Source organism: Sorex araneus, chromosome X, assembly GCF_027595985.1.
Source record: "Sorex araneus isolate mSorAra2 chromosome X, mSorAra2.pri, whole genome shotgun sequence".
NCBI lineage: Eukaryota > Metazoa > Chordata > Mammalia > Eulipotyphla > Soricidae > Sorex > Sorex araneus.
In genome coordinates this window covers 324,606,560-324,631,449 of record NC_073313.1, presented here as the reverse complement: position 1 = coordinate 324,631,449, position 24,890 = coordinate 324,606,560, and the positions used below count along the sequence as shown (strand labels likewise).

General features: G+C 39.8%; 1 protein-coding gene across 3 annotated transcripts in view; it reads left to right on the top strand.

Moving 5' to 3' along the window:
- XPO1 (exportin 1) overlaps positions 1-14,685 on the top strand; it is a 37,061-nt gene extending 22,376 nt beyond the window's left edge. For all 3 annotated transcript variants that reach the window (XM_004609197.2, XM_055121456.1, XM_055121457.1), the window contains exons 10-25: positions 323-451; positions 1,812-1,970; positions 2,961-3,158; positions 3,985-4,123; positions 4,285-4,466; positions 4,548-4,704; positions 4,906-5,069; positions 5,206-5,340; positions 6,381-6,564; positions 6,665-6,771; positions 9,684-9,878; positions 10,739-10,907; positions 11,769-11,903; positions 12,222-12,381; positions 12,470-12,566; positions 13,500-14,685. In XM_004609197.2, coding sequence (XP_004609254.1) covers positions 323-451; positions 1,812-1,970; positions 2,961-3,158; positions 3,985-4,123; positions 4,285-4,466; positions 4,548-4,704; positions 4,906-5,069; positions 5,206-5,340; positions 6,381-6,564; positions 6,665-6,771; positions 9,684-9,878; positions 10,739-10,907; positions 11,769-11,903; positions 12,222-12,381; positions 12,470-12,566; positions 13,500-13,646 — 2,457 coding nt within the window. In that variant the 3' untranslated portion in view covers positions 13,647-14,685. The remainder of the gene's footprint in view (positions 1-322; positions 452-1,811; positions 1,971-2,960; positions 3,159-3,984; positions 4,124-4,284; positions 4,467-4,547; positions 4,705-4,905; positions 5,070-5,205; positions 5,341-6,380; positions 6,565-6,664; positions 6,772-9,683; positions 9,879-10,738; positions 10,908-11,768; positions 11,904-12,221; positions 12,382-12,469; positions 12,567-13,499) is intronic.
- Positions 14,686-24,890: the final 10,205 nt, after the last annotated feature.

The window sequence follows — 24,890 nt, the reverse complement described above, 5'->3', positions numbered from 1 at the left end:
CGGCAACCCATATGGTCCCCGAGGCCTACCAGGACTGATCCCTGAGCACACTAAGTGTGGACCCAACCCCCTGCCCCACAAAGAAATGCCCATTTCCTTCCACAGTCTATTGACCCATCCCCATTCTCTTACAGATAATTAAATTGTCATTGTCAGCAGTATAGCAAGGAAGTCTTACATATAAGGCATTTATGTGCACACAGTTTAATCTATATAAATATGTGTAATTATCAAATTAATATATTGATGCTTACCAAGTTGCCATCTGCAGATATGTACTGTGTAACTCAATTTAATTATTTGCTTTCTTTTTAAAAAATAGTTTCTGAATGTTCCTATGTTTCGAAATGTCTCTCTGAAGTGCCTCACTGAGATTGCTGGTGTGAGTGTAAGCCAGTATGAGGAACAATTTGTAACATTATTTACTCTGACAATGATGCAGCTAAAACAGGTAATATGACACTTCAGATCATCATTAAATGATATTAGTGCCTTAAAAAATGTTGGGTTGGGGGGCTGGAGCAATAGCACAGTGAATAGGGCGTTTGCCTTGCATGAGGCCGACCTGGGTTCGATTCCCAGCATCCAGTATGGTCCCCTGAGTACCGCCAGGAGTAATTCCTAAATGCAGAGCCAGGAGTGATCCCTGTGCATTGCCAGGTGTGACCCAAAAAGCAAAAAAAAAAAAAAAAAAAAAAAAGTTGGGTTGGAATAGAAACATTTCAGTACAAGTTACAATGTGGTTGTGTACTTAATACATAAAGTTAATAGTACTCTAGTTTGTTGTTGTTGTTAATGAGAATTCTTGTCCCCTTGTCAAAAATACCGTGCCTCGGGGCCCCCCCCCCCATCATCTTTGTTGTGGTGCAAGGATTCACACATTTAATGGCACTGATACCGGGGATCTCAAGATTTGTTGAGATGACAGTGATAACAAGGTCAGATTCAGATAAGGCAGTCAGTCTGCCATAATGCTGGCTCTAAGTAAGAAATTTTTATATAAAGTTTGGTTTGGCCAACCACAGCCAATAGTGCTCAGCACTACTCCCAGTTCATTGCTGTATTGGAACCATGTGGTACTGGGGGATGAAAGGCAAGGTCTCCTACACAAAAGTATTCTCTCTAGCCCATTGGGCTAAGCCCTTTTCTTTTCCTCTTTAATTTCTTACTGAAATTATTTTGATATAGCTGTACAGAAATTCCTTGTACATGTTTTGAAACTTAGAAGTCAGGAATTGCTTTGTTTCAGACCTTACATCGAAAGGGGACTGGTTGCTTGTGGTTTTAGGGTTTAGGTGTGTATGAAATTATTTAGTTTTAATCTTGAGAGCAGATTACTGTATATGTTTATGAGCTAAAATGTTCTGGGACTGGAGCAATAGAACAGCAGGTAGAGCGTTTGCCTTGCAGTAGGTCTACCTGGGTTCAATCCCCAGCATCCCATATGGTCCCCCAATCACTGCCAGGAATAATTCCTGAGTGCAGAGCCAGAAGTAGCCCCTGAGCATCCCTGGGTGTGACCCAAAAAGCAAAAAAAAGAAAAAATTTTCTTTTCAGTACTGCCAAGGAAGCGTAATATTTGAGAAAATTTTCAAAGGATAAATTTTAGGAAGTTTTCACATTTGCACCATTTGAAAACCCAGTCAAAGCTAGATGTGAACATGTGAAAATAAAGTTTAACAGTGGTTGAATAAGGAATAATGCTGTTTTGCTATTAATGAAATGTTCCTCGGGGTTTAGGATTTTAATGCCTTTTGTTTTGTCTGTGCTTTTTTTATTTTAATATGTGAATTGATTTGTTAAATTTGCAGATGCTACCTTTAAATACCAATATTCGACTTGCATACTCAAATGGAAAAGATGATGAGCAGAACTTTATTCAAAATCTCAGTCTGTTTCTCTGCACTTTTCTTAAAGAACATGGTCAGCTTATAGAAAAAAGATTAAATCTCAGGGAAACACTTATGGAGGTAAGATTTATGGAGTGTTGTCAGAAATTTTCTATGCAGAGTAACTTACTTTATTCAAAGTGTGGGGATGCTGATGATAGTAAAGAAGCTTGCCTTCTTGGAGTAAACCCTAAGCATCTCTGGGTCTGTCTCCAAAATAGTTTAAAACTATCAACCCTAATTGTATTCTACCCGAGTTTCTAGCAACTACTGATTACGTCTTTTTATCTGGGTTTTTCTGTTCTGAACATTTCATATTAATGGAGTCATTGTAGGTGTTCTGTTGGCTTCATACCCTTAGTAAGTTTTCAGGGTTTGTTCATTGTAGTGTCTTCCTGTACTTTAACATTTTTGTGTGCTAGCACACATGAACAGTTTTTCTATTTTCACTCACCAATAGGTGGATATTGAAATTTAAACCTTTCCCCTATTGATATCAAAACTGCTTAATGGAGCTCTCCAAATACTTAAAATTTAAGTTGGTATTGGCCAATAGCTATTTAAGAAGTATTTGAAAGTATTTATGCTCTTATAACACAAAAGAAGGCACAGTACACCTCTGTAAAAAAATTTTTTTTGAGTCACACCCAGTCATGCTCAAGGGTACTGCTGACTCTGCACTCAGAAATTACTCCTGGTGGTGCTTAGGGGACCATATGGGATGTGGGGGATTGTGCACAATTCAGGTGCATGCAAGGCAAAAACGCCTTACCCACTGTACTATCGCTTATGTCCCCCTCTGTAAAATTCTTGCATGTAGTTGTCTCTGTTCAATCCCAGGCATAGCATATGGCCCCCCAAACTCACCAGGAGTGATCCCTGAGCTAGAGCCAGGAATAAACCCTGATCAAAGATGAGTGTAGCAAGAAAAAAATTTTTTGATTGAATGGTAAACCTTAAACTTGTGCAAAACAAAACATGTTTATGTTTTAATAATGTAATAAGTGGAAAGCAGTTTGTGGTTGGATAATGATGTCGAAAATTATTTAATAGTTTTGATCTTCTTTGTAGGCCCTTCATTATATGTTGTTGGTATCAGAAGTGGAGGAAACAGAAATTTTTAAGATTTGTCTAGAGTACTGGAATCACTTGGCAGCTGAACTATACAGAGAAAGCCCATTCTCGACATCTGCTTCTCCATTGCTATCTGGAAGTCAACATTTTGATGTTCCTCCCAGAAGACAGTTGTATCTGCCTGTGTTATCCAAGGTAACAATCAAGTGGGTGTTTTAAGTGTTATTTCAGATGTTTACTGTGATTCTGAACATGGAATGCAAGGACTGCTTTTTGTGTTTTCCTAATACACATTAAGAACTAGAAAAAGAAAATACAATAACTTTTTTATTTGGGAAATTACTCAGAACTGAAGCACAGTTGCATATGCAGGACCTCCAGGTTTGATTCTTGACACTGCATAGTTCCTCATGTACTATGAAATGTGGGAGAAAACTAAAAACTAATTTACAAATACTATACTAACAGTTTAATGCATTGTTCGAGCAAAAAACCCTTGGCTGACTCAATTCTAAAAGGCTTGACTCCATTCTGTTACCAGTTGCTAATTCCATACTCTATTTCTCATTGTGAGGACCAAAGAGATCGTACAGTGGGTAGGGTGCTTGTTTTGCTCGTGTCCAACCTGGGTTTTATCCCTGGCATCCTACCAGGAGTGATCCCTTATCCAGGGCTTTATATTTTAAAATATTTTATGATCATGGAGGCTGGAGCGATAATACAGTGGATCAGATCTTTTGCCTTGCACACGGCCTTACACCCTGGCAATCCATATGATCATCTGAGCACTGCCAAGAATTAATTCCATAGCCTCTGAGCATTGCTGAATGTGACCCAAAAAGCAAAAAATAAATAAAAATAAAATCAAAACATTTCTCATTTCTTTAGTAATTTTTAGTGTGTTGTTTAGTATGGTGTTATGTGCATATCTTATGGGGGCATGGCTTATTTGCCTATGTTTGATGTAACTAGTTCTAAAAATTTAACAGATTTTTTTCTTTATTGGTTTGTGGTTGAGTAGGTTCGTTTATTGATGGTTAGTCGTATGGCTAAACCGGAGGAAGTATTGGTTGTTGAAAATGATCAGGGAGAAGTTGTGCGGGAATTCATGAAGGATACAGATTCCATAAATTTGTATAAGAATATGAGAGAAACATTAGGTAAGTTCATCTTTATCTTTAAAGTTTCATTCTGGCTTAAGAGTACTTACAATGAAATGTGAGATACTAAGTTTCTGAAAATTCTAAATAGCCATATTTATTAATGTGCTTTTTAAATACTGTGTTTGAAGCATTTAGTACTTTCTTCTTTTCCTTTGTAGTTTATCTTACTCATCTGGATTATGTAGATACAGAAAGAATAATGACAGAGAAACTTCACAATCAAGTGAATGGTACAGAGTGGTCATGGAAAAATTTGAATACATTGTGTTGGGCAATAGGCTCTATTAGTGGAGCAATGCATGAAGAGGATGAAAAACGATTTCTGGTTACTGTTATAAAGGTAAGCAAATGATATATGGACTGAGAACCTTTGGACAGGTATATATTCTGATAAATGGCTGAAATTTGTTGTATTTTACAGGATCTATTAGGATTATGTGAACAGAAAAGAGGCAAAGATAATAAAGCTATTATCGCATCAAATATCATGTACATTGTAGGTCAATATCCAAGATTTTTAAGAGCTCACTGGAAATTTTTGAAGACTGTAGTTAACAAGCTTTTTGAATTCATGCATGGTAAGTAAATTCTCTTTTTAAATATATCTCAGAGGTCAGATAGTGGAATAGGTAAGGCAGTTAATCACTTTACATGCAACCAACTTGGGTTCTATCCCTGAGCACAGCTGTGTCCTAAACACAAATATGTGTGGGTGGGAGAGAGGAGAGGTTTTGAAAAAAATACCAGCCAAATTTTTGATAAAATGTTTCGTTTTTCAGAGACCCATGATGGAGTCCAGGACATGGCTTGTGATACTTTCATTAAAATAGCTCAAAAATGCCGCCGGCATTTTGTTCAGGTTCAGGTTGGAGAAGTGATGCCATTTATTGATGAGATTTTAAATAACATTAACACTATAATTTGTGATCTTCAGCCTCAGCAGGTATGTGGAGCTGTTAGCATTTATTGACTTCAAGTGTCTGTGTGCATAGGCAGAAATTTAAATAAAAGTTCTAGCATTTCAACAAAATTAGTTGCGATGTGTATGTGAATTGCGTTTTGTCCTTTTTTCAAAACAGGTTCATACATTTTATGAAGCTGTGGGATACATGATTGGTGCACAGACAGACCAAACAGTGCAAGAACATTTGATAGAAAAGTATATGCTACTGCCCAATCAAGTTTGGGATAGTATAATTCAGCAGGCAACCAAAGTAAGTTTCATTGATTTCTTGTTTAGTGTTGATCTTATTTTTAAAATTTGTTGTGAGACCTTGAGAAGATAATAATTTATCAAAAAGTAAAAGTTGACTTTTACATACATTCTATAGTTAACTATTTAAATTTAAAAAAATGAATATGATTAATAAATGCAAACAATGTTTTGTTTTTGCTTTTAAATATAGTATTATTGGGCTGTGGGAGAGCCTGGCAAGCTCCCCGTGGTGTTTTTGTTTTTTTTTTTTTATTGTGGAAAGTTACAAAGTTACAAAGTTTTCAGGTTTAAATCTCAGTTATACAATGCTCGAATACCCATCCCTTCACCAGTGCTCATATTCCACCACCAAGAATCCCAGTATAGCTCCACCCCGCCCTCTCACACCCCAAACCCCCCACGCCCCTAGCCCCCCCACCCTAAGCCCCCCCCCCCCGCCTGTGTAACTAATAAATTTCACTTTACTTTCACTTTGATTGCATACAATATTTCAACAAAACTCACTATTATTGTTTGGAGAGTCTCTCCCTGGGTCTAATTCTCCTTACCCTGAAAGAGCCTCTAATGCAGCACTGTTGGGAAGGACGAGTAAAGAGAGGCTGCTAAAGGGGCTGGAGTGATAGCACAGCGGGTAGGTCGTTTGCCTTGCTTGCGGCCGACCCGGGTTCGATTCCTAGCATCCCATATGGTCCCCTGTGCATTGCCAGGTGTGACCTAAAAAGCAAATCGAGGATCAATGGGATGATAGTGATAGTGATTATCGGGCCAGAGTGGTAGTACAAAGCGTACATACTGCACACCTGGGTTCAATCCTAGAATTCCAAATGGTTCCCTGAGCAAAAAGAAAACAAAAAAGATAATTATATTTTGTGTATTTACTGACCCGTACACGCACTTTGGATGGAAATTGGAAATAATTTTATTTTTTAGCAACTTTGCATTATAAATGTGCTAATGATTCTGAGTCAAGAATATTTTGGTCTAGTAGTTAGTTAACAAGGATAATCATTCTGTGTACACTGATTTTTCTCTTCACAGAATGTGGATATCCTTAAAGATCCTGAAACAGTAAAGCAGCTTGGTAGCATATTAAAAACAAATGTTAGAGCCTGCAAAGCTGTTGGACATCCTTTTGTAATTCAACTTGGAAGAATTTATTTAGATATGCTTAATGTGTACAAGTGCCTCAGTGAAAATATTTCTGCAGCTATCCAAGCTAATGGTAAGTGATGTGGAGTACTTAAAGAATGATTCATTCACTCGAACCATCAAGTGTCAAATGTTAATTGTCAATTTGTGTTCTACTTCCTTATATTTTTTAGGTGAGATGGTTACAAAGCAACCATTGATTAGAAGTATGCGAACAGTAAAAAGGGAAACATTAAAGTTAATATCTGGTTGGGTGAGCCGGTCCAATGATCCACAGATGGTGAGAAATGTTGTACTTCCTGTTTTTCACTTTGATGCAATAGTCTACAGTATGCTATACTAGCACAAGCATTTAGCTAATTGAAGGTGGTGTAGATGCCTTTTCTTGGATTCTTTTCTTCCCTTAATTATTTTTGTAATTGAGTCACCATGAGAAAGTTACAAAGATTTTCGTGATTTTTTTTTTTTCTCATTGACTCAGCGTGAGATACATAGGGAACTATTTTCAGTTAAGTGGTATTCACATCATCATAGGTCAGAGCTTTCTCAAGTTACTATGTTCCCTTGCCCACCTTCCAGGAAGAAAAGTCAGCTTTCTCCAGTTGGATCCAAGTCTGTTGTTACTTGATAGTGGAGACCTATTGGTCACAAACTGCAGACTTTGAGAAACATTGTCCTAGTTAAATTAATTTAGTCAAGTTTACATGAAATTTTATGTTTTTTTGAGAACAAGTTAGGTGTCTTCAATTTGTCTTTCTAGTGAGAAGTTCTAGAAAGGAAACTCTTTATGTTGGGACAATAACTTTAGTGTCTGATTGTATTTTGGGCTACACTCTACAGTGCTCAAGACGTAATCTTTGCTCACTTAACTTGGATTTCTGCTGAGAGTGATCCAGGAACAACTACTGGTAGGGCCTGGGGGACCATGTTATCTTGCTGAGGCTCAAACTTTGGTCAGCCTCATGGAAGATAAGCACCCTACCCACCATACTATAGCTCCAGTCCATATTTCAGTCTGATATAAGTAAAATTGGGCTGGGGTTTGGAGACTAGTCTTGTGCCCAGCCAGTCTGGGTTTGATCCCTGATATCCTATATGGGCCCCTAACCACGCCAGGTGTGGCTCAAAAGCCAAAAATGAGAGACATCAAAGTATCTGAAAAATGAATATGGTTTACTGTTTGCCCATCAAATACAAGATTGAATTCTGTGCCTCCCAAACTTAAACTGCCCAATCCTAACAGATACGCAATATGGTATCCTCAGTGAATAAAGTTTCCCTGAACAGGGCTCAGTAATTTAAAGGGAGCAAGTTTAGGCTATAAAGTTAATACCCATTTTCTTTTCAGCACAATTCATTAAGTCAAGTCTAAATATATTGTTTGGGGGCTGGAGTGATAACATAGCTGGTGGGGTGTTAGCCTTGCCTGCAGCTTACTTGGTATGATTATCAGCATTCCATATAGTCCCCCGAACATGCCAGCAGTAATCCTGAGTGCAGAGCCATGAGTAACCACTGTGCATCATTGGGTGTGACCCAAAAAACCAATATATATAGCTTTGTGTTTTGTTATGAAAGTAGAAGTTTATTACAGAATAGAAGAGAAATGGAAAGGATCTCTCCATGTGTATAACACTATCTTCTCTAAAACTATGTTTTATAGAAGGCCATTAACCTATTCTCATGGTTACATAATTTTCTTTACTTAGTGAGAATATGAAAATTTTACTCCAGCATTCTGACACAGTTTGAATTCCTTTCATAGCTTAACCAACTAACCTTTAATTAAGTGAATCATTAAATTGTGTCTACTTTTAAAAAAAAAAAGTTCCCCCTCCCTCCCTTTTTTTTGGGGGGGGTCACAGCTGACGATTCACAGAGGTTGCTCTTGGATGTGCTTGGGAGACCATATGGGATGCTGGGAAGCAAACCAGAGTCGGCTGAGTGCAAGGCAAACGCCCTACCCCCTGTGCTATCGCTTCAGCTTCAAATTGTGTCTACTTTTTGTTTGGAGGTGGGGGGGGGGGAGGTTGGGTCATATCTGGTGATGCTCAGGGGATCAAATCTGGCTTCAATCCTCCAAATCATACATGTGCAAAGTAAGCACCTTGCCTGCTGTACTATCTCTTTGGTCGTAGACAAAGTTTTAAAAGATAGTATATATTGAAGAAAAATGACTTTTTAGTGTGTTTGGTTGATTTTTTTTGTGTTTTTCTTTTTTTTTTTTGGCCATCTTAGCAATCCTCAGTGCTTACTTCTGTCTCTATACTTAAGAATTACTCTTGCCTCTGCACTCAGGGATCATTCTTGGTACTCAGTGGACCATATGGGGTGACAGGGATCAACCTTCGATCAGCTGTGTACTAGGGAAGCACCCTGTCCTACCATTCTGTCACTCTGGCCCAGAAATACATGCAGTCTTAGTTAGGAAAATTTTACTTTTTGGTCACTCATCCTACATATAATATTATTATTCTGTTATTCTGATTCCCATCACTTGTGCTAGCTAGTCATTTTTTCTTCTTTTTTCCTTTTTGGATCACACGCAGCAATGATCAGGGGTTACTCTGGTGATATTCAAGGGACCACATGGGAAGTGGGGGATCGAACCAGAGTCAGCTTCCTGTAAAGCAAACACCCTCCCACTGTATGATTGCTTCTTGCCCCACTAGTTATTTTATTCTTTTCCCTTTTTTATTGAATCACTGTGAGATACAGTTACAAAGTTATTAGTGATTGGGTTTTAATCATAACAATGTTCCAGTATCCATCCCTTCAATAGTACAGTTCCCACCACCAATTTCCCCAATTTTTCCTACCCCTCCCCATTCCAAGCCTGCCGCAATGATGGACACTTCTCTCATCTCCCCCCCGCCCCCATGTTTCTCCTTTTATGGCATTCTGGTTTACGATACAGGTACTGAAAGGTTAGCATGTATTTCACTTTAGCTAGTCATTTTGGAGCTTTATTCTAATTGTAGCATCTACTACATTGTAGTAGTACATCTAATTGTAGACTACTATATCTGATCTTTCCCAACATACTGTGATTTTTTTTCTTTTTTTTTTTTTTAGCCAAACACTTAACCAGAAGTATCAGAACTAACCAATGTTAGCTGTTCATCAACCTAAGTCTCACTAGTATTTTAATAGCAGTGTCAAGATTAAAACTTATAAGTGTTTTTTTAACAGGTAGCTGAAAATTTTGTTCCTCCTCTGTTGGATGCAGTTCTCATTGATTATCAGAGAAATGTCCCAGCTGCTAGAGAACCAGAAGTGCTTAGTACTATGGCTATAATTGTCAACAAGTTAGGAGGACATATTACAGCTGAAATACCTCAAATATTTGATGCTGTTTTTGAATGCACATTGAATATGATAAATAAGGTATGTGATTTACAGTTCCCTTAGAAATGATTTGGGACTACTCCGGTCTCAACTCAGGTCTTAATGTGTGTCTCTTGCCTATAAAGCACTAATTCTGGCCTTTTCAAGTATCTCCTTTATCTGGAAATACTTGTGAAATACTTTATCTGGAAATACTGGAAATACTTTATCTGGAAATTTATTCCTTCATACAAATTTTAGAGTATGACTTCCCATCTCAATGCATATTTTCTAACCACTAAAAATTTTTTTGATGGCAAGTGGAATATTATTACTCAACGTATATTAAAAACTTGATGCATTTTAGGCATTCTTTTAAGAATTGCGCTTTTTCAGTGAATAGAAAGGTAATAGGTAAAAATCAGTAGCAGGTTGGCGGAAAAGAAGTAACTAAGAATTGTTATAGCTCCAAAAATTACAACAGCTTCAAAACAGATTCGAAAAGTAATATACATATTTACCTGGGTCATGTGTGAAAATTCTTTAAACGGCCAATAAAATATCAAGTGTTTAGATGATAAGTTAGTCTAATCACTTGAATGTCTTAAATTTTATTGAATGGGACTTGGAAGATAGCTGAAAGGGTTATACATGTGTTTCGCATGTTTGAGGCCTCAGCTGTTATGTTTGACACTACAGTCTCCTCTCTGCACTGCTGTGTTTAACTCTGGCAGGACAGGAGAGATAATAATTGAATACATTTATAACTTGAGCAGCATTATCTGGTCCCAAGAGAAGCCATGCCTATGGTGTCCACTATTAGCGCCAAATAATTTATTCTGAAGTAGAATTTACCTTTTCCTCTTATTTGTAATGTAATTGGGGCATTGAAATTACTTTATATTCCTTTTTTTTTAAAGGACTTTGAAGAATATCCAGAACACAGAACGAACTTTTTCTTGCTGCTTCAGGCTGTCAATTCTCATTGTTTCCCAGCATTCCTGGCTATTCCACCTGCACAGTTTAAACTTGTTTTGGATTCCATTATTTGGGCTTTCAAACATACTATGAGGAATGTCGCAGATACAGGTAATTACATTGAAACTATGCCCTATTTGTTATCCATCCAACAACTACAGAAATCTGAAAAATGTAGGTATATGCAGCTTATACTTGTGTCACAATTTTGAGTGCATGTGTTGCATGTAAAGATCTAAGTCCTGTAGGCCATTGGACCACCTTATAGTAAGATGGAGTGATAGCATAGCGGGCAGGGCCTTGCAAGATGCCAACCTGGGTTCAGTTTCTTCTCGGAGAGCCTGGCAAGTGACTTGGCGAGATTCTCGTGGCATATTCAATATGCCAAAAACAGTCTCACAATGGAGACATTACTGGTGCAAATCTGTGAAGAACGGGATATCAGTGCTACAGTACTATAGTAAGTCTATAGTTGGGAGAGGAGCATAAAATTTAAGATAGAGGGATAGCCTAGTCATACCTTCTTTTCTGTAGAATTAAGAATAAAAATTGCATTTCTAATAGGATGGGTTTTGATATTTTTATTTCCTTACTTTATGGGTTTTGGGGGAGACCACCCAGATTTGCTCATTTCTTGCTCCTTGGTCTGCTCAGTGATGACACACTTGATAAGGCTCCTGTTACCAGAGATAGCCCAGTCATCAGCATGTAAAGCAGCACCTTTTGTATTATCTTGTTAGCCCTTGGTTTGTTTTTCAATGATAATTGTATATGATTGATAGGTTTAACTGAGTTATTTAGCAAGTGAGGAGAGAAAAAGAACTAAATTTTCAGACGTACTCAAAGGCAATGCTAAGTAATTGTTAATCAAAAGGAGAAGAGTGGCCTTTGAGTCAGAACAGTCAAGATACCACAGACACACTGTCAAGAATGTTATCAATCTGTAATATGTTGGTGTTTTGTGTATTTTAGGCTTACAGATACTTTTTACACTCTTACAAAATGTTGCTCAAGAAGAAGCTGCAGCCCAGAGTTTCTATCAAACTTATTTTTGTGATATTCTGCAGCATATCTTTTCTGTTGTGACAGACACCTCACATACTGCTGGTAAGAGTTTAAACCATGGGGAAGAGGCTTAAAAACTGAGTAAGGTCTTGGCGCCTTTTGGTGGTGGTAAAGGTGCAATAACTTTATACATTAAAGCCAAGAAAATTAACACTATTGTAACTACCACTACACTTGTCCTGTGGTGGGTGGCAGAGAAGTATTGCTAGATGGTAAGGCACATGGATTATTTGCAGCAAGACCCCCATTTTGGTCCCAAGTACCTCTAGGTGTGTTTCTAAAGAAAACATTTTTAAGCCATACATATTCTGTGTTCTAGTTGTTAATCCCATTTTGAGTTAATAATATTCTTCTCAACAGGTTTAACAATGCATGCATCAATACTTGCATATATGTTTAATTTGGTTGAAGAAGGAAAAATAAGTACACCATTAAATCCTGGGAATCCAGTTAACAACCAAATGTTTATTCAAGAATATGTGGCTAATCTCCTTAAGTCCGCATTCCCTCATCTACAAGAGTAAATATACCTTTTTAATAACCTAAATTTTCCAGTTTTAAAAAATAAATGTGATCATTTAATCATGTACTTTCCTTTGATTTTTCAGTGCTCAAGTAAAGCTCTTCGTGACTGGGCTTTTCAGCTTAAATCAGGATATTCCTGCTTTCAAGGAACACCTTAGGGATTTCCTAGTGCAAATAAAGGTATGTAAAATTAACTGGTGTTAGTAGTAGATTGCAATTATTTGTCCTACTGTTATCTAGTGTTTGATTCAAACTTTTGGGGGCATACTACACTGGGTAGGGCTCAGGGGATCATATGGGATGTAAAGGGTCAAACTCAAGAGTTACGGGGCTGGAGCGATAACACAGGGGATAAGGCGTTTGCCTTGCAGGAGGCCGACCCGGGTTGAATTCCCAGCATCCCATATTGTCCCCTGAGCACTTCTAGGAGTGATTCCTGATTAAAACAGATTTTACTATATAAAACCCATTGAGGGGCTAGAGTGATAGCACAGCGGGTAGGGCGTTTAACTTGCACGCGGCCGACCTGGGTTCAAATCCCAGCATCCCATATGGTCCCCTGAGCACCGCCAGGAGTGATTCCTGAGCCAGGAGTGACCCCTGTGCATTGCTTGGTATGACCCAAAAAGCAAAAACAAACAAAAAAAACCCATTGAGTAGTTTATGTAATATCTTTCCTATGACTTTTAGAATAGAATAAGAATTTGTGCCAGAGTGATATCAAAGCTTACAGGGTGTTTGTCTTGCACAAGGCCAATGCAGGTTTAATCCCCTGCATTCCATCTGGGTCTCTAAATATCTGAGAGTAATTGCTGAGTGCAGAGCCAGAAGTATCTCTGAGCGTCACTGGGTATGACCTAAAAAGTCAAAAGAAAAAATTATTTATGTGTTTATTGCTTAGGACATCAAAGCTAAGGTTAAGTTGACTTTTTAAGGGGGCTGGAGTGAGAACAGTGGGTAGGGCGTTTGCCTTGCACGAGGCTGACCTGGGTTGGATTCCCAGCATCCCATATGGTCTCCTGAGCACCACAGGAGTAGTCCCAAGCATTGCCGGGTGTGATCCAAAAGCCAAAAAAAAGAAAAAGTTGACTTTTCAATTGTCTGTCTTCATAGGAGTTTGCAGGTGAAGATACTTCTGATCTGTTTTTGGAAGAAAGAGAAACAGCCCTTCGACAGGCTCAGGAAGAGAAGCATAAACTTCAGATGTCTGTCCCTGGCATCCTTAATCCACATGAAATTCCAGAAGAAATGTGTGATTAAAGTTAGAAGTCATGCTGGGTTGGTCTGGGTTTTTGGGGAGGGTTTTGGGGGGTTTTGTTTTTGTTGTTTTGTTTTGTTTTGTTTTTGGTTGGGGTTTTTTTTTTCTTTCTTGTTTTTGTTTTGGTTTTATTTTTGGGGTTTTTTTGGGGGGTTTTTTTGTTTTTTTTTTTTTTCCTCTTTTCCTCTGCAACTCTTGTTAGCAGAAGAAAACAGCATCTGGATATTTGTCGACCAAAATGATGCCAATTTGTAAATTAAAATGTCACCTAGTGGCCCTTTTCTTATGTGTTTTTTGTATAAGAAATTTTCTGTGAAATATCCTTCCATTGTTTAAGCTTTTGTTTTGGTCATCTTTAGTTTGCATGAAGTTAAAAATTAAGGCATTTTTAAAAATTTTACTTCATGCCCATTTTGTGGATGGGATGGGGGGAGGAGTCATTCAATTTGAACATATACTACTTGTAAATTCTAATGCAAAATTATACAATTTTTCCTGTAAACAATACCAATTTTTAATTAGGGAACATTTTCTTTCTAGCCTGTATATCAGTCTAGAAGAAAAGATAATGAGTAAAACAAATTGCGTTGTTAAAGTGCTGCATTGTCTGAAGTTAGCATCTCTTGACTGAATTGTTTGTCTAGACTACATGTATTACAAGTCTGTATGGCAAGTTTGCAGCAAGATCATGTGCATATCATCCCATTGTAAAGCAACTTCAAAAAATATGGGAACACAGTTAGTTATTTTTACACAGTTCTTTTTGTTTTTGTGTGTGTGTGCTGTCGCTTGTCGACAACAGCTTTTTGTTTTCCTCAATGAGGAGTGTTGCTCATTTGTGAGCCTTCATTAACTCAAAGTGAAATGGTTAAAAATATTTATCCTGTTAGAATAGCCTGCATCTTTTTAACAACTCATTAAAAAACAAACAAACAAAAAACTCCGGCTTTTGAGATGACTTATACTAATTTACATTGTTTACCAAGCTGTAGTGCTTTAAGAACACTACTTAAAAAGCAAAATAAACTTGGTTTACATTTACTTTTTCTTTATTGACTCAAAATTATTCATATATTAGCGTGGTTCTATATGTTAACATTTTTAAATGAAGTTTGGAAGTACTTGGGAATAAAACCAGGCATTTCAGTAATGTCTTTGAAATGCCTGGTTTGTCCCCACCAAAAAAAAAATCCTGGCGGGTGGAGGTGGGGGGAACTGCTCTTTCTTCTTCTTCTTCTTCTTCTTTTTTTTTTTTTTAAATAAAGTGAAACAAGAAACACATGGGGTTAAAGAGGAACCCCTGTTCAAGGTTTGAAGGCTTGAGAGGGCATACCCTCCTGCAGGCTTGACTCACTTAATCCCTGTGACTAAACACTTCCTTCTTCCTTATTAGTAGAGGCTTAATGTGACATAGATCAAGATGAGCTTTAGGTAAAAGATACCTTTACTGTTCATATACTTGGTTAGTTGTACTTGAAGGTTGTTTTAAAACTTCATAGAAAGAGGGGGCAATGGCACTCATATATAAGACAGTAAAGGCAGTGGACTCTTACTGAGGTTAGAATTTGCTTTCTATAATACATGTAGAGTTTTGAGCTAATGTCTAAATCATGTTAGGTGCATCATATTGGTGAAGAATTATATTGTATAGATCTTTGAAAAAATGTACAATTTCAAATACAAGGTCATTGGTGCTAGCTTAGGAATGTGTTGTTTTGTTTCAGGAAAATAACACTCTCCAGCTGTGCTCAGCTTTACTCCTGGTTTTGTGCATTGGGACCATGTGGATACTGGGAATTAAACCCAGGTCAATTTAGCTGCTTGTACTAACCCATAGGATTGTCTTGTGGGATGATTTTTTGATTAGCCTGAGGTCTGTGTCCAGTTGTATTTATCAAAATTTGTATTATTGAAGTCAAAAATGTCACTTAGGGGGCTGGAGAGATAGCACAGCGGGTAGGGCATTTGCCTTGCACTCGGCCGACCCGGGTTCAAATCCCAGCATCCCATATAGTCGCCTGAGCACGGCCAAGGGTAATTCCTGAGTGCAGAGCCAGGAGTAACCCTTGTGCATCGCCACGTGTGACCCAAAAAGAAAAAAAATGTCACTTAGTTCAGCAGGGTGGGAACGTTTGCCTTGTATGTGACCAACCCAGGTTTTATCCCTGACATCCCTTAACACCCCCTGACAACCACCAGGAGTAATTCCTGAGTGCAGAACCAGGAGTAATCCCTGAGCATTGCCAGGTGTGGCAAAACAAATTTCAAACAGTGCTTGGTTCAGTCAATTCCTAGCATAATAAATAGTCCATGATTGTTTACATAGTGACACCATTTTGGGGTCTAGAGCAAAAACGTACAGTGGGTAGGATATTTGGCTTGACCTGGTAGTGCTCCAGGGAAATGTATGCAGTGTCAGGGATTAGGCTGCATACAAGGCAAGTGTCTTTACCTCAATGCATTTCTCAACCCAGAAAATTACATTCTTGTTGTGAGGGGAGTCTTTTGTGGAAATATATTGGTCTACTGTGTAATGGGTGCAGCAGAACCAGTTGGCTGAAGTAATAAACTGGGGTTTTCAGAGATGCTGCTTTACTCAAGATTTTGTTTATTGAGAACACAAAAAACTAAAAACATGCCTCATATTCAGACACTTTTAAAACTAAGTGGGGTCCCGAAAGATAGTTCAGTGGGTAAGGGACTTCGACTTGTGCACACTTGACCATTGCTTTGTGCTTGGGGCTGGAACCTGGGCCTCCTGGAAATAGAGCATGTGCTCAGCCTGTTGATCTCTTATTCCAATATCCATATTAGTTTCTTAGGACTAATCTGTCTCAGAAGCTGAACTCTTCCCAAATTGCCCCTGTAAAAATTCACAAGGACATAAAGATAGCACAAGGGTTTAAGTCACTTACCATGGCCACCCTGGTGAAATCCCAAACACTGCGTTTGGTCCCCCAGTACTGTCAGGATGATGCCCAAAGGCCCAAAGACATAAAAATACTCTGACAAACTGATTAGTCCAAAGGCTTCATTAGACTGACAAAGGAATTCATGAAATAGAAAGTTAATAGAGAAAGAAAAATTTGAAATGTAGAAGATAGGGACTGGAATGTTAGTAAGGCATTTGCCTAGCACACAGTGGACCTGGGTTTATACCCAGCACCACATAAGGTCCTCTGAGTGCAGAGCTGGGAGTAACCACTAGGTGTTGGCCCCCACAGAAAAAATTAAGGGACAGAGAGACAGTACAGAAGATAGAACACTTACCTTTCATGCATCTGACATAGGTTCAATACCCGGAACTGCCTATATCTGCCAGGAGTGACCCCCAAAATAGAAAAAAGTATTTGGGATTTACAGTTTACATCCCGTTAGTCTTAAAATGTTTATAGTAAACCAAGCTTTATATTATAGAAATAGACAATGCTTAGTTTCCTATTATTAGTCTTGCTAATATACAACTGTGATGCATTACATGTGATGCTTTTCATACATCTGTTTACATATAACATTTTTTGGTGTAAATACGGGATAGAAATGCAGAGTGTGCATTTGTTATATTTATTTTTCATAATTAAGGAACCAATTGGTACTTCCAGGAGAGTGAATGTTATGTCCCAAATTCTTAGAAAGGAGCAGAGCCGGAGAAGGTAATACAGCAGACAGGGTACTTGCATTCCAAGCGGTCATTCCAGGTTTGATCTCTGACACCCTATATGTTCCCTAGAACCTCTCCAGCAGTGATCCCTGAACACAGCCAGGAATAAGCTTTCAGCAAAACCTGGTGTGGCCTCAAAACTAAGCAGAAATTCTAACAAGGAATATCTCAAACTTCTTTAATTCTGACTGAAAAAAGGTACTTAGTGTAGTTTCTTGGTATTTTCAAACGTTTAAAGCATTTACTATAAAATGCTTTTTCTTTCACTTAAAAAAAAAATGAAAACCACCTGAAGAGAAGCCTGAAGTGATCGTACAGCGGGTAAGGGCACTTAACTTGCATGTGGCCCATGACATCCAACGTAGTCCCCAAGCCCCACCAGGAGTAATTCCTGCGTGCAGAGCCAGAATTAACGCCCAATGTGGCCCAAGACAAAAAAATATTAAGCTAGGAGCTGAAGAGATTAGTATAGCAGGTAGGACATTTACCTTGCACCAGGTTTTATTGATGCAGGCATCTCATAAGGACCTGCAAGCCCTACACAGCTAGGAGTAATACCTGATTATTGCAAGGTGTGGGCCCCAACACACCACCAAAGAAAACAAAACAAAGAAATGAACCGATTATTCTTCGTCACATTGATTTTCAGGAGTTTCTAATAAAAAGTGTCTTTTGTTGACTTAATTTAGCGGTCCTTCAAAGCAGTTTTAATGGAGACCAGGGCCCCTTCCCGTTATCTTTGGCCAACTAGGCAGGCATTTCAGTGAGGGTTTGAGAATACTGTGCAGCTTGGACACTGGAGAGGGAATAACTGGAGCCACCCCAGCCGTGCTAAGGGTCTCTACTGCACCCAGCAGTACTTGGGACCATGTGGTGCCTGGGATAGGTTGCATGCAAGGCGAGTAACTTAATCCCAATTCTAACGCTCAGGCCTCTATACATGCTATTGTTAGCTTTTCTGGTTTTGCCATAATGAATTTTTTGTTTGTTTTGCTTTTTGGGTCACACCTGGCGATGCACAGGGGTTACTCCTGGCTCAGCACTCAGGAATTACTCCTGGCAGTGCTCAGGGGACCATATGGGATGCTGGGAATCGAACCCGGGTTGGCTGCGTGTAAGGCAAACGACTTATGGGCTGTGCTATATAGTTCCAGCTCCGCCATCAGGAATTTTTTTCTGGTGTGCGTGGGTTTTTCACATGGGAGGCTCTGGTTCATTTCTTGGCATCACAAGCTACCCCAAGCACTGCAACACAGTGCCCAACACTGCCAGGTGTGGTCCCCAAAGCAAACGTAATATTTTCCTTTATTTGGGAAATCGCTCAGTGGGCTGGGACAGAGCCCAGATTTAGTTCTTGGCATATATTCCCCCAAGCACTGATCCAGGTGTGCTCCAGAGCACTGCTAACTGTGGCCCAAACACTAACATGTAAAGGGGCATACCCATTGGTTCTCAGGCTATTTTTGGCTCAGTATACAGAGGTTATTCCTGGCAGAGATTAGGAACTATGAGGTGCCAGGAGCCTGTTGAGCTATTTAGTCTTGGCCGTAACTAAAGCATTTTGGTTTTTGGCCACACCTGGTGATGCGCAGGGATTACTTCTGAGTAATTGCATTCAGAGATCACTCCTGGCTGTTCTTGGGGGACCATATGGGATGCCAAGGATCAAACCCAGATCTGCTATGTGCAAGGCAAACACCCTACCCGCTGTGTTTCTTCCCAAGACATTTCTAATTAACAATAGAATTTTTCCTTGTATGTAGCTGAATTTTTCTAGCTTTTCTATAGTTGTGGGGACGTTCATTCAGCCATGCTTGAGGGATCTATAACTGGGTGTGCCAGCACCACATTGAATCCAGACCTCTTGTATACAAAGCATTTGCTCTTGCCCTTTGAGCTATCTTCTCAGCCCTCTTTTTTGCTTGTTTTTTGGTTTGGAGCCACACCTGGCAATTATCAAGGGTTACTTTTGGCTTTGTGTTCAGGAATTATTCCTGGCAGTTCTCTAGGGACCATATGGGATGCCAGAGATTGAACCCAGGTCAGCTTTGTATCTCCAGGTTATAAGACATCTGGGAGCTTGCTTTTAAGTCTCTGCATGTTGGCCCGTTGATGAGATTACACACACCTGGGTTTCTCTGCCCATACCTTCATGCGTGAGGCTTCTCCGAACGTGTGGAGAGGGGCCTTGAGCATGGCTGTGGCTGGGTTCCGGTGCAGCCAAGCCACCCGGCTTCCGGGAGCTCTGCTCTGGGTGGGGAGGGAAGCTGGAGCCCATCCCCTCCAAAGGGCCCCGGGGAAGACAGCCAGGCGTGCGGGCAAGAGACTCTGCCAATTTGTATGTGACTAAATATTCTTTAGTAACAGATTCTTAGTCATGGGGCGGATTTAATGAAAGTTATCAATTCTGCTCACTGTAAATGTATATGTAGCCACAAACAAGTGAGGTGGGGGTTTGGGTCACATCCAACAGTTCACAGGGGCTACTCCCAGCTCTCCGCTCTGGGGTCACTCCTGGTAATGCCTGGGGACCATGTGGTGCCAGGGAGGGACTGGTGGCTTGGCTGCAGTGCTAGAGACCCAGTGCTGGAGCCGTACTTGCTGGGGATCCAAGGAGGGACCCTGGGAATGCAAGGAATGCATACAGCCAGTCCTCTGAACTCGTCTCGGCCCTCAGGATAAGCTTTTTAATATTTTGATAACAATAGCTTATTAAATACTTGGTTTTATCATTGAGTAATATAGCTTGCCTATTATCCCATGCCAATATACAAAGGATATTCTCATCCTCATTTTTGTTAGTTTTGGTTTTTCAGGGTTTTTTTTTTTTTGCCACACCCAAAGGTGCTCAGCGATCAGTCTTGGCTCTATGCTCAGGTATCACTCCTGGGGGCTCATGGATCATGCAGTGTCAAGAATCAAACCTAGGTCTGGTACATACAAGGCAACTAGTCATTACTAGGTTTTTGGTTTGTTTTTTTCTTTTTGGGTCACACCCAGTGATGCACAGGGTTTAACTCCTGGCTCTGCACTCAGGAATAACTCCTGATGGGGGATCATGTGGGATGCTGGGAATTGAACCCGGGTCGGCCGCGTCCAAGGCAAACGCACTACCACTGTGCTATCACTCCAGTCCCCATTACTAGTTTGTTTTTTTTTTTTGCTTTTTTTTGGGTCACACCCAGCAATGCTCAGGGGTTACTCCTGGCTTTGCACTCAGGAATTACTCCTGGCGGTGCTTGGGGGACCATATGGGATGCCGGGGATAGAACCCAGGTCGGCCGCGTGCTAGGCAAACGCCCTACCCGCTGTGCTATCGCTCCGGCCCCCCCATTACTAGTTTTGACCTTAGTCAACTCACTCTCCAAACCTTAAATGCCTCAACTTTAAAATAGAAATAATTTCTACTCAGAATATTAATGTGAAGATTTGGACTGGAGATAGAGTACAGTTTACCATGCTTGCCTGTCATGTGGCTCACCCCAGTTTGATTCCCCATCACCACATATAGTTCTCAGGGTACTGCCAAAGGCTGCTCCTGGGATTGGAGTGATAGTATGGCAGTTAAGGTAAGACAGTACAGTGCCTTGCACATGGCCAACCTGGGTTCAATTCCCAGCCCTCCATCTAGACTGAGCCAGCCAGGAGAGATTTCTGAGTGCAAAATCAGGAGTAACACCTGAACACCACGGGGTGTGGCCCAAAAACTAAAAAAAAAAATCAAACCTAAAGTTTGCTCCTGAACACTGCCAGGTATGACTCAAAAATCTTCCTACCCCCCTCCAAAAATCAAAACTGCAAAAATTAAAGGAGTTAATATATGTAAAGCAATTAAAATCATGTCTGACCCAGAGACAAGTGCTAAGTTCTTGCTATTACCCTGAAGAAATTTGAACATGTGAGTATATACAAATGACAACTTTCTGGAGGGGCCAGAGTAGGAGTAACCAGGAGTAACCCCTGAACATCTTGGGAAACGGGTCCCTTCTGACCAATAAAAACATAACTTTCTGGAAACAAAATAGTTGGATCAAAGGATTTGTGAATTATCTATTTTTTTTTTAAGCTTCTGGGGTCACACTCAGCAATGCTCAGGGATTACTCTTGGCTCTGCACTCAGGAATCACTCCTGGTGGTGCTCGCGGGACCATATGGGATGCTAGGGATTGAACTGGATCAGCCACATGCCAGGCAAATAAATGCCCTACCTGCTTGCTGTACTATATAGCTCTGGCCCGGGCATTATAACTTTAATGGACACAGAGATGCCTTGAAATATAACTTCAGTTATTGAAATCTGGTAGGATTTAATGATAAAAGTGATACTATTAGGTAGTTCATAAAATATGATTGTTATTAAGTGGGTCTCTGACCATAATAACATAATTTTGTTTTCATTTTACCTTTTGCTTGTTTGTTGATTTGGTCTCAAATGTCTCATCTATTAAATAGAAATAATCCTCTAGTAGTACTCACAGCTTATGCCTGGCTTTGCACTAGGGATCACTCCTGGTGGAGATGAGAGGACCATATAGGAAACCAGGGATAAAGCCTAGGTTGGCTATTTGCAAGGCAAGCACACTACCTTTTACTCTGTCTCTCGGGCCCCTCAAGGCTTACTTCTGGCTCTGTGCTCAGGATTACTCCTGGAGAATCATATGCAGAGCTTGGATCAAGTCAGGGTCAGCTGCATAACATCATAATATATCCCTTGCATGTATGTTTCTCAAAGCACTGCTGGGTGCAGATCCTAAGCACTTAATTGGAAGTAATCACTGAACATTTCTGGGTGTGGCTCTAATAACCCCCACCCAAAATAAGAAAATATCAAAATAGATACTCTCATAATCAAAAGATAACAAATTTTGCAAACATTTCTTTAAATTACTATGAAGCTGAATCTGCTAGAATACAAAGGAGAAATAATGCTAATTGATGAAGTATGGGTTGAACCTGTACTAAATAAGAACAGTCTAGATAGGGGGCCTTAGAGAGTACATCAGGTAAGACGCTTGCCTTGCAAGCAACCAAACAGTATTTGATCCCTAGAGTCCCATATATCCCATATGGTCCCTGGAGCACCTCCAGGAGTGATTCCTGAATGTAGAGCCAGAAGTAATCCCTGGGCATTGCCAGGAATTGTAGGAAAAGGATACATAACAATATAGAACATCCTTTGTATACTGTAAAAGAATTGATATGATAATAAAGCACTTAATCACATTTTTAGAATGGAAAATGTTTTTATTTCCAACATTATGAATGACATTGAAATTTAAATAAATGTAGTCACAAATGATGGTTAAATGTAGTATTATTAAAAGTTAAAGTGCTATCTATATATTACATCTAAATGGAGTTGTTCTAACTCACAATTTTTTTTTTTAAATTTTATTAGTGAATCACCGTGAGGTAGTTACAAGCTTATGAACTTTCGTGTTTGCATTTCAGTCATACAGTGATTGTTTACTCATCCCTCCACCAGTGCCCATTCTCCTCCACCAATGTTCCCAGTATCCCTCCCACCACCCCCACCCCATCCCTCACTGCCCCACCCTGCGTCTGTGGCAGGGCATTCCCCCTTGTTCTCTCTCCTTTTGGGTGTTGTAGTTTGCAATAGAGGTATTGAGTGGCCACCATGCTTGGTCTCTAGTCTACTTTCGGCACGCATCTTTTGACCTGAATGGGTCCTCCCAACATCCTCCACTTAGAGTTCCCTTTTCTATCTCAGCTGCCTTTTCCCCCAGCATGTGATGCCAGTTTCCGAGCCGTGGAGCAGACCTCCTGGTACTTATCTCTACTACTCGTGGGTGTTAGTCTTCCATTCTCTAACTCTAACTCATAATTAAAAAAACATTCCATAAATTTTTGAAATGTGCTGAGAATCAAAGAGACATTACTGGAGTTAGGTGCCTGACTCTGCTTCATGTATGTTCCCCTGAGCCCTGCCAGGAGTAATCATTGAGCATAGAACCAAGTAAGCCCTGAGCATTGTTGGGTGTGGCCCCAAAGCAAAAAGCAAAAACCAAACCCCAAACAAACAATTTTTCTTTGCTTTCAGGATCAGAATTTAGCAGGATTAGCCAAGTTCTGCAGTCTGGCACAGGCCTTCCCTTATGACTATGTTGTTAGTTCATAGGCTTTACTTCTGTTCCTAGAAACAGCCACAGAAGTTTATGTGATGGGTTTTTTGTATATACCATTCCCTCTAACTGCAATGCTATCGGTTTTTGTTTTCTATTAACTACTGTAATAAACTAACACAATTTTGGTGACTCAAAACCAAACTTAACAAAATTTTATAGTTATGGTAATCCAACATGAACCTCATAGGGCTAAATTAAGATACCAACAGGGCTATATTCAGTTCTGGAAACTGAAGTGGAGAAATTTATTTACTTGTCTTTTTCAGCTTCTGGAGACCTCTCATATCTCTTGGCTCCTGGGCCCCTTAATCCATCTCAAAAGCCAGGAATGTTCTAACTCTGACCATTTCTTATGTAATCATAACTCTCTTTGAACAAAGCTGAAAAGATACTCTAATATGAAGGCCCTATGCAATTAATCAGGCACACAGGAAAAACATAAAAGAACTCCCAGTCTCTAGGCTCTAACCGGCAAAGCCCTTTTTGCCATGTCAGGTACCATATTCAGAATGTAGGGATTTGCATATAGACATCTTGGAGGCAAGGTGACATAGCAGGTAGAGCGTTTGCTTTCACACAGCCAACCCGGGTTCCATTCCTCCTCCCCTCTCGGAGAGCCCGGCAAGCTACCAGGAGTATCCCGCCTGCAGGCAGAACCTGGCAAACTACCTGTGTCGTATTCTATATGCCAAAAACAGTAACAAGTCTCACAATGGAGACATTACTGGTGCCCCATTACTGGTGCTCACTCTGAGCAAATGGATGAACAATGGGACGACGGTGCTACAGTGCAGTGCTACTATACTTTTTCATTGTTGCTGTTTATTGTGGAGGCCTTTTGGTGGTGTTGGGGAGAGCAGAACCACTCTGCTTGGGGTTTGGGCCTGCAAGCAGCGCTGGGTTTAGAGCCCAGGGGCTCATAGGTGTGAAGTATGAGCTATAGAACATCCATTGCTCTCCATATATATATATATCGATATATATGTCGATATATATTTTGGCATATATATATATATCACTGTATCACTATCACTGTCATCCCATTGCTCATCGATTTGCTTGAGCAGGCACCAGTAATGTCTCCATTGTGAGACTTGTTATTGTTTTTGGCATATTGAATACGCCCTACCCACTGTGCTATTTCTCAAGCCCATATATATATATACATATATATATACACACATACATATATATATGGGAATATATATATATATATATATTTTTTTTTTTCCCCCCCCTGTCTCAACTGGCAGTGTGCAGGAACCTCTTCTGGTTCTGTAGCCAGGGGTAGCACTTGGTGGTACTTGGGGACGATATGTGATAAAGGGAATTTGAACTAGGGTCAGCTGTGTGCAAGGCAAGAGTCTTACCAGATATACTACCTCTGGCCCTTACCACACCATTTAAAAAACTTTTAATTATTCAGTTGATTTATTTAT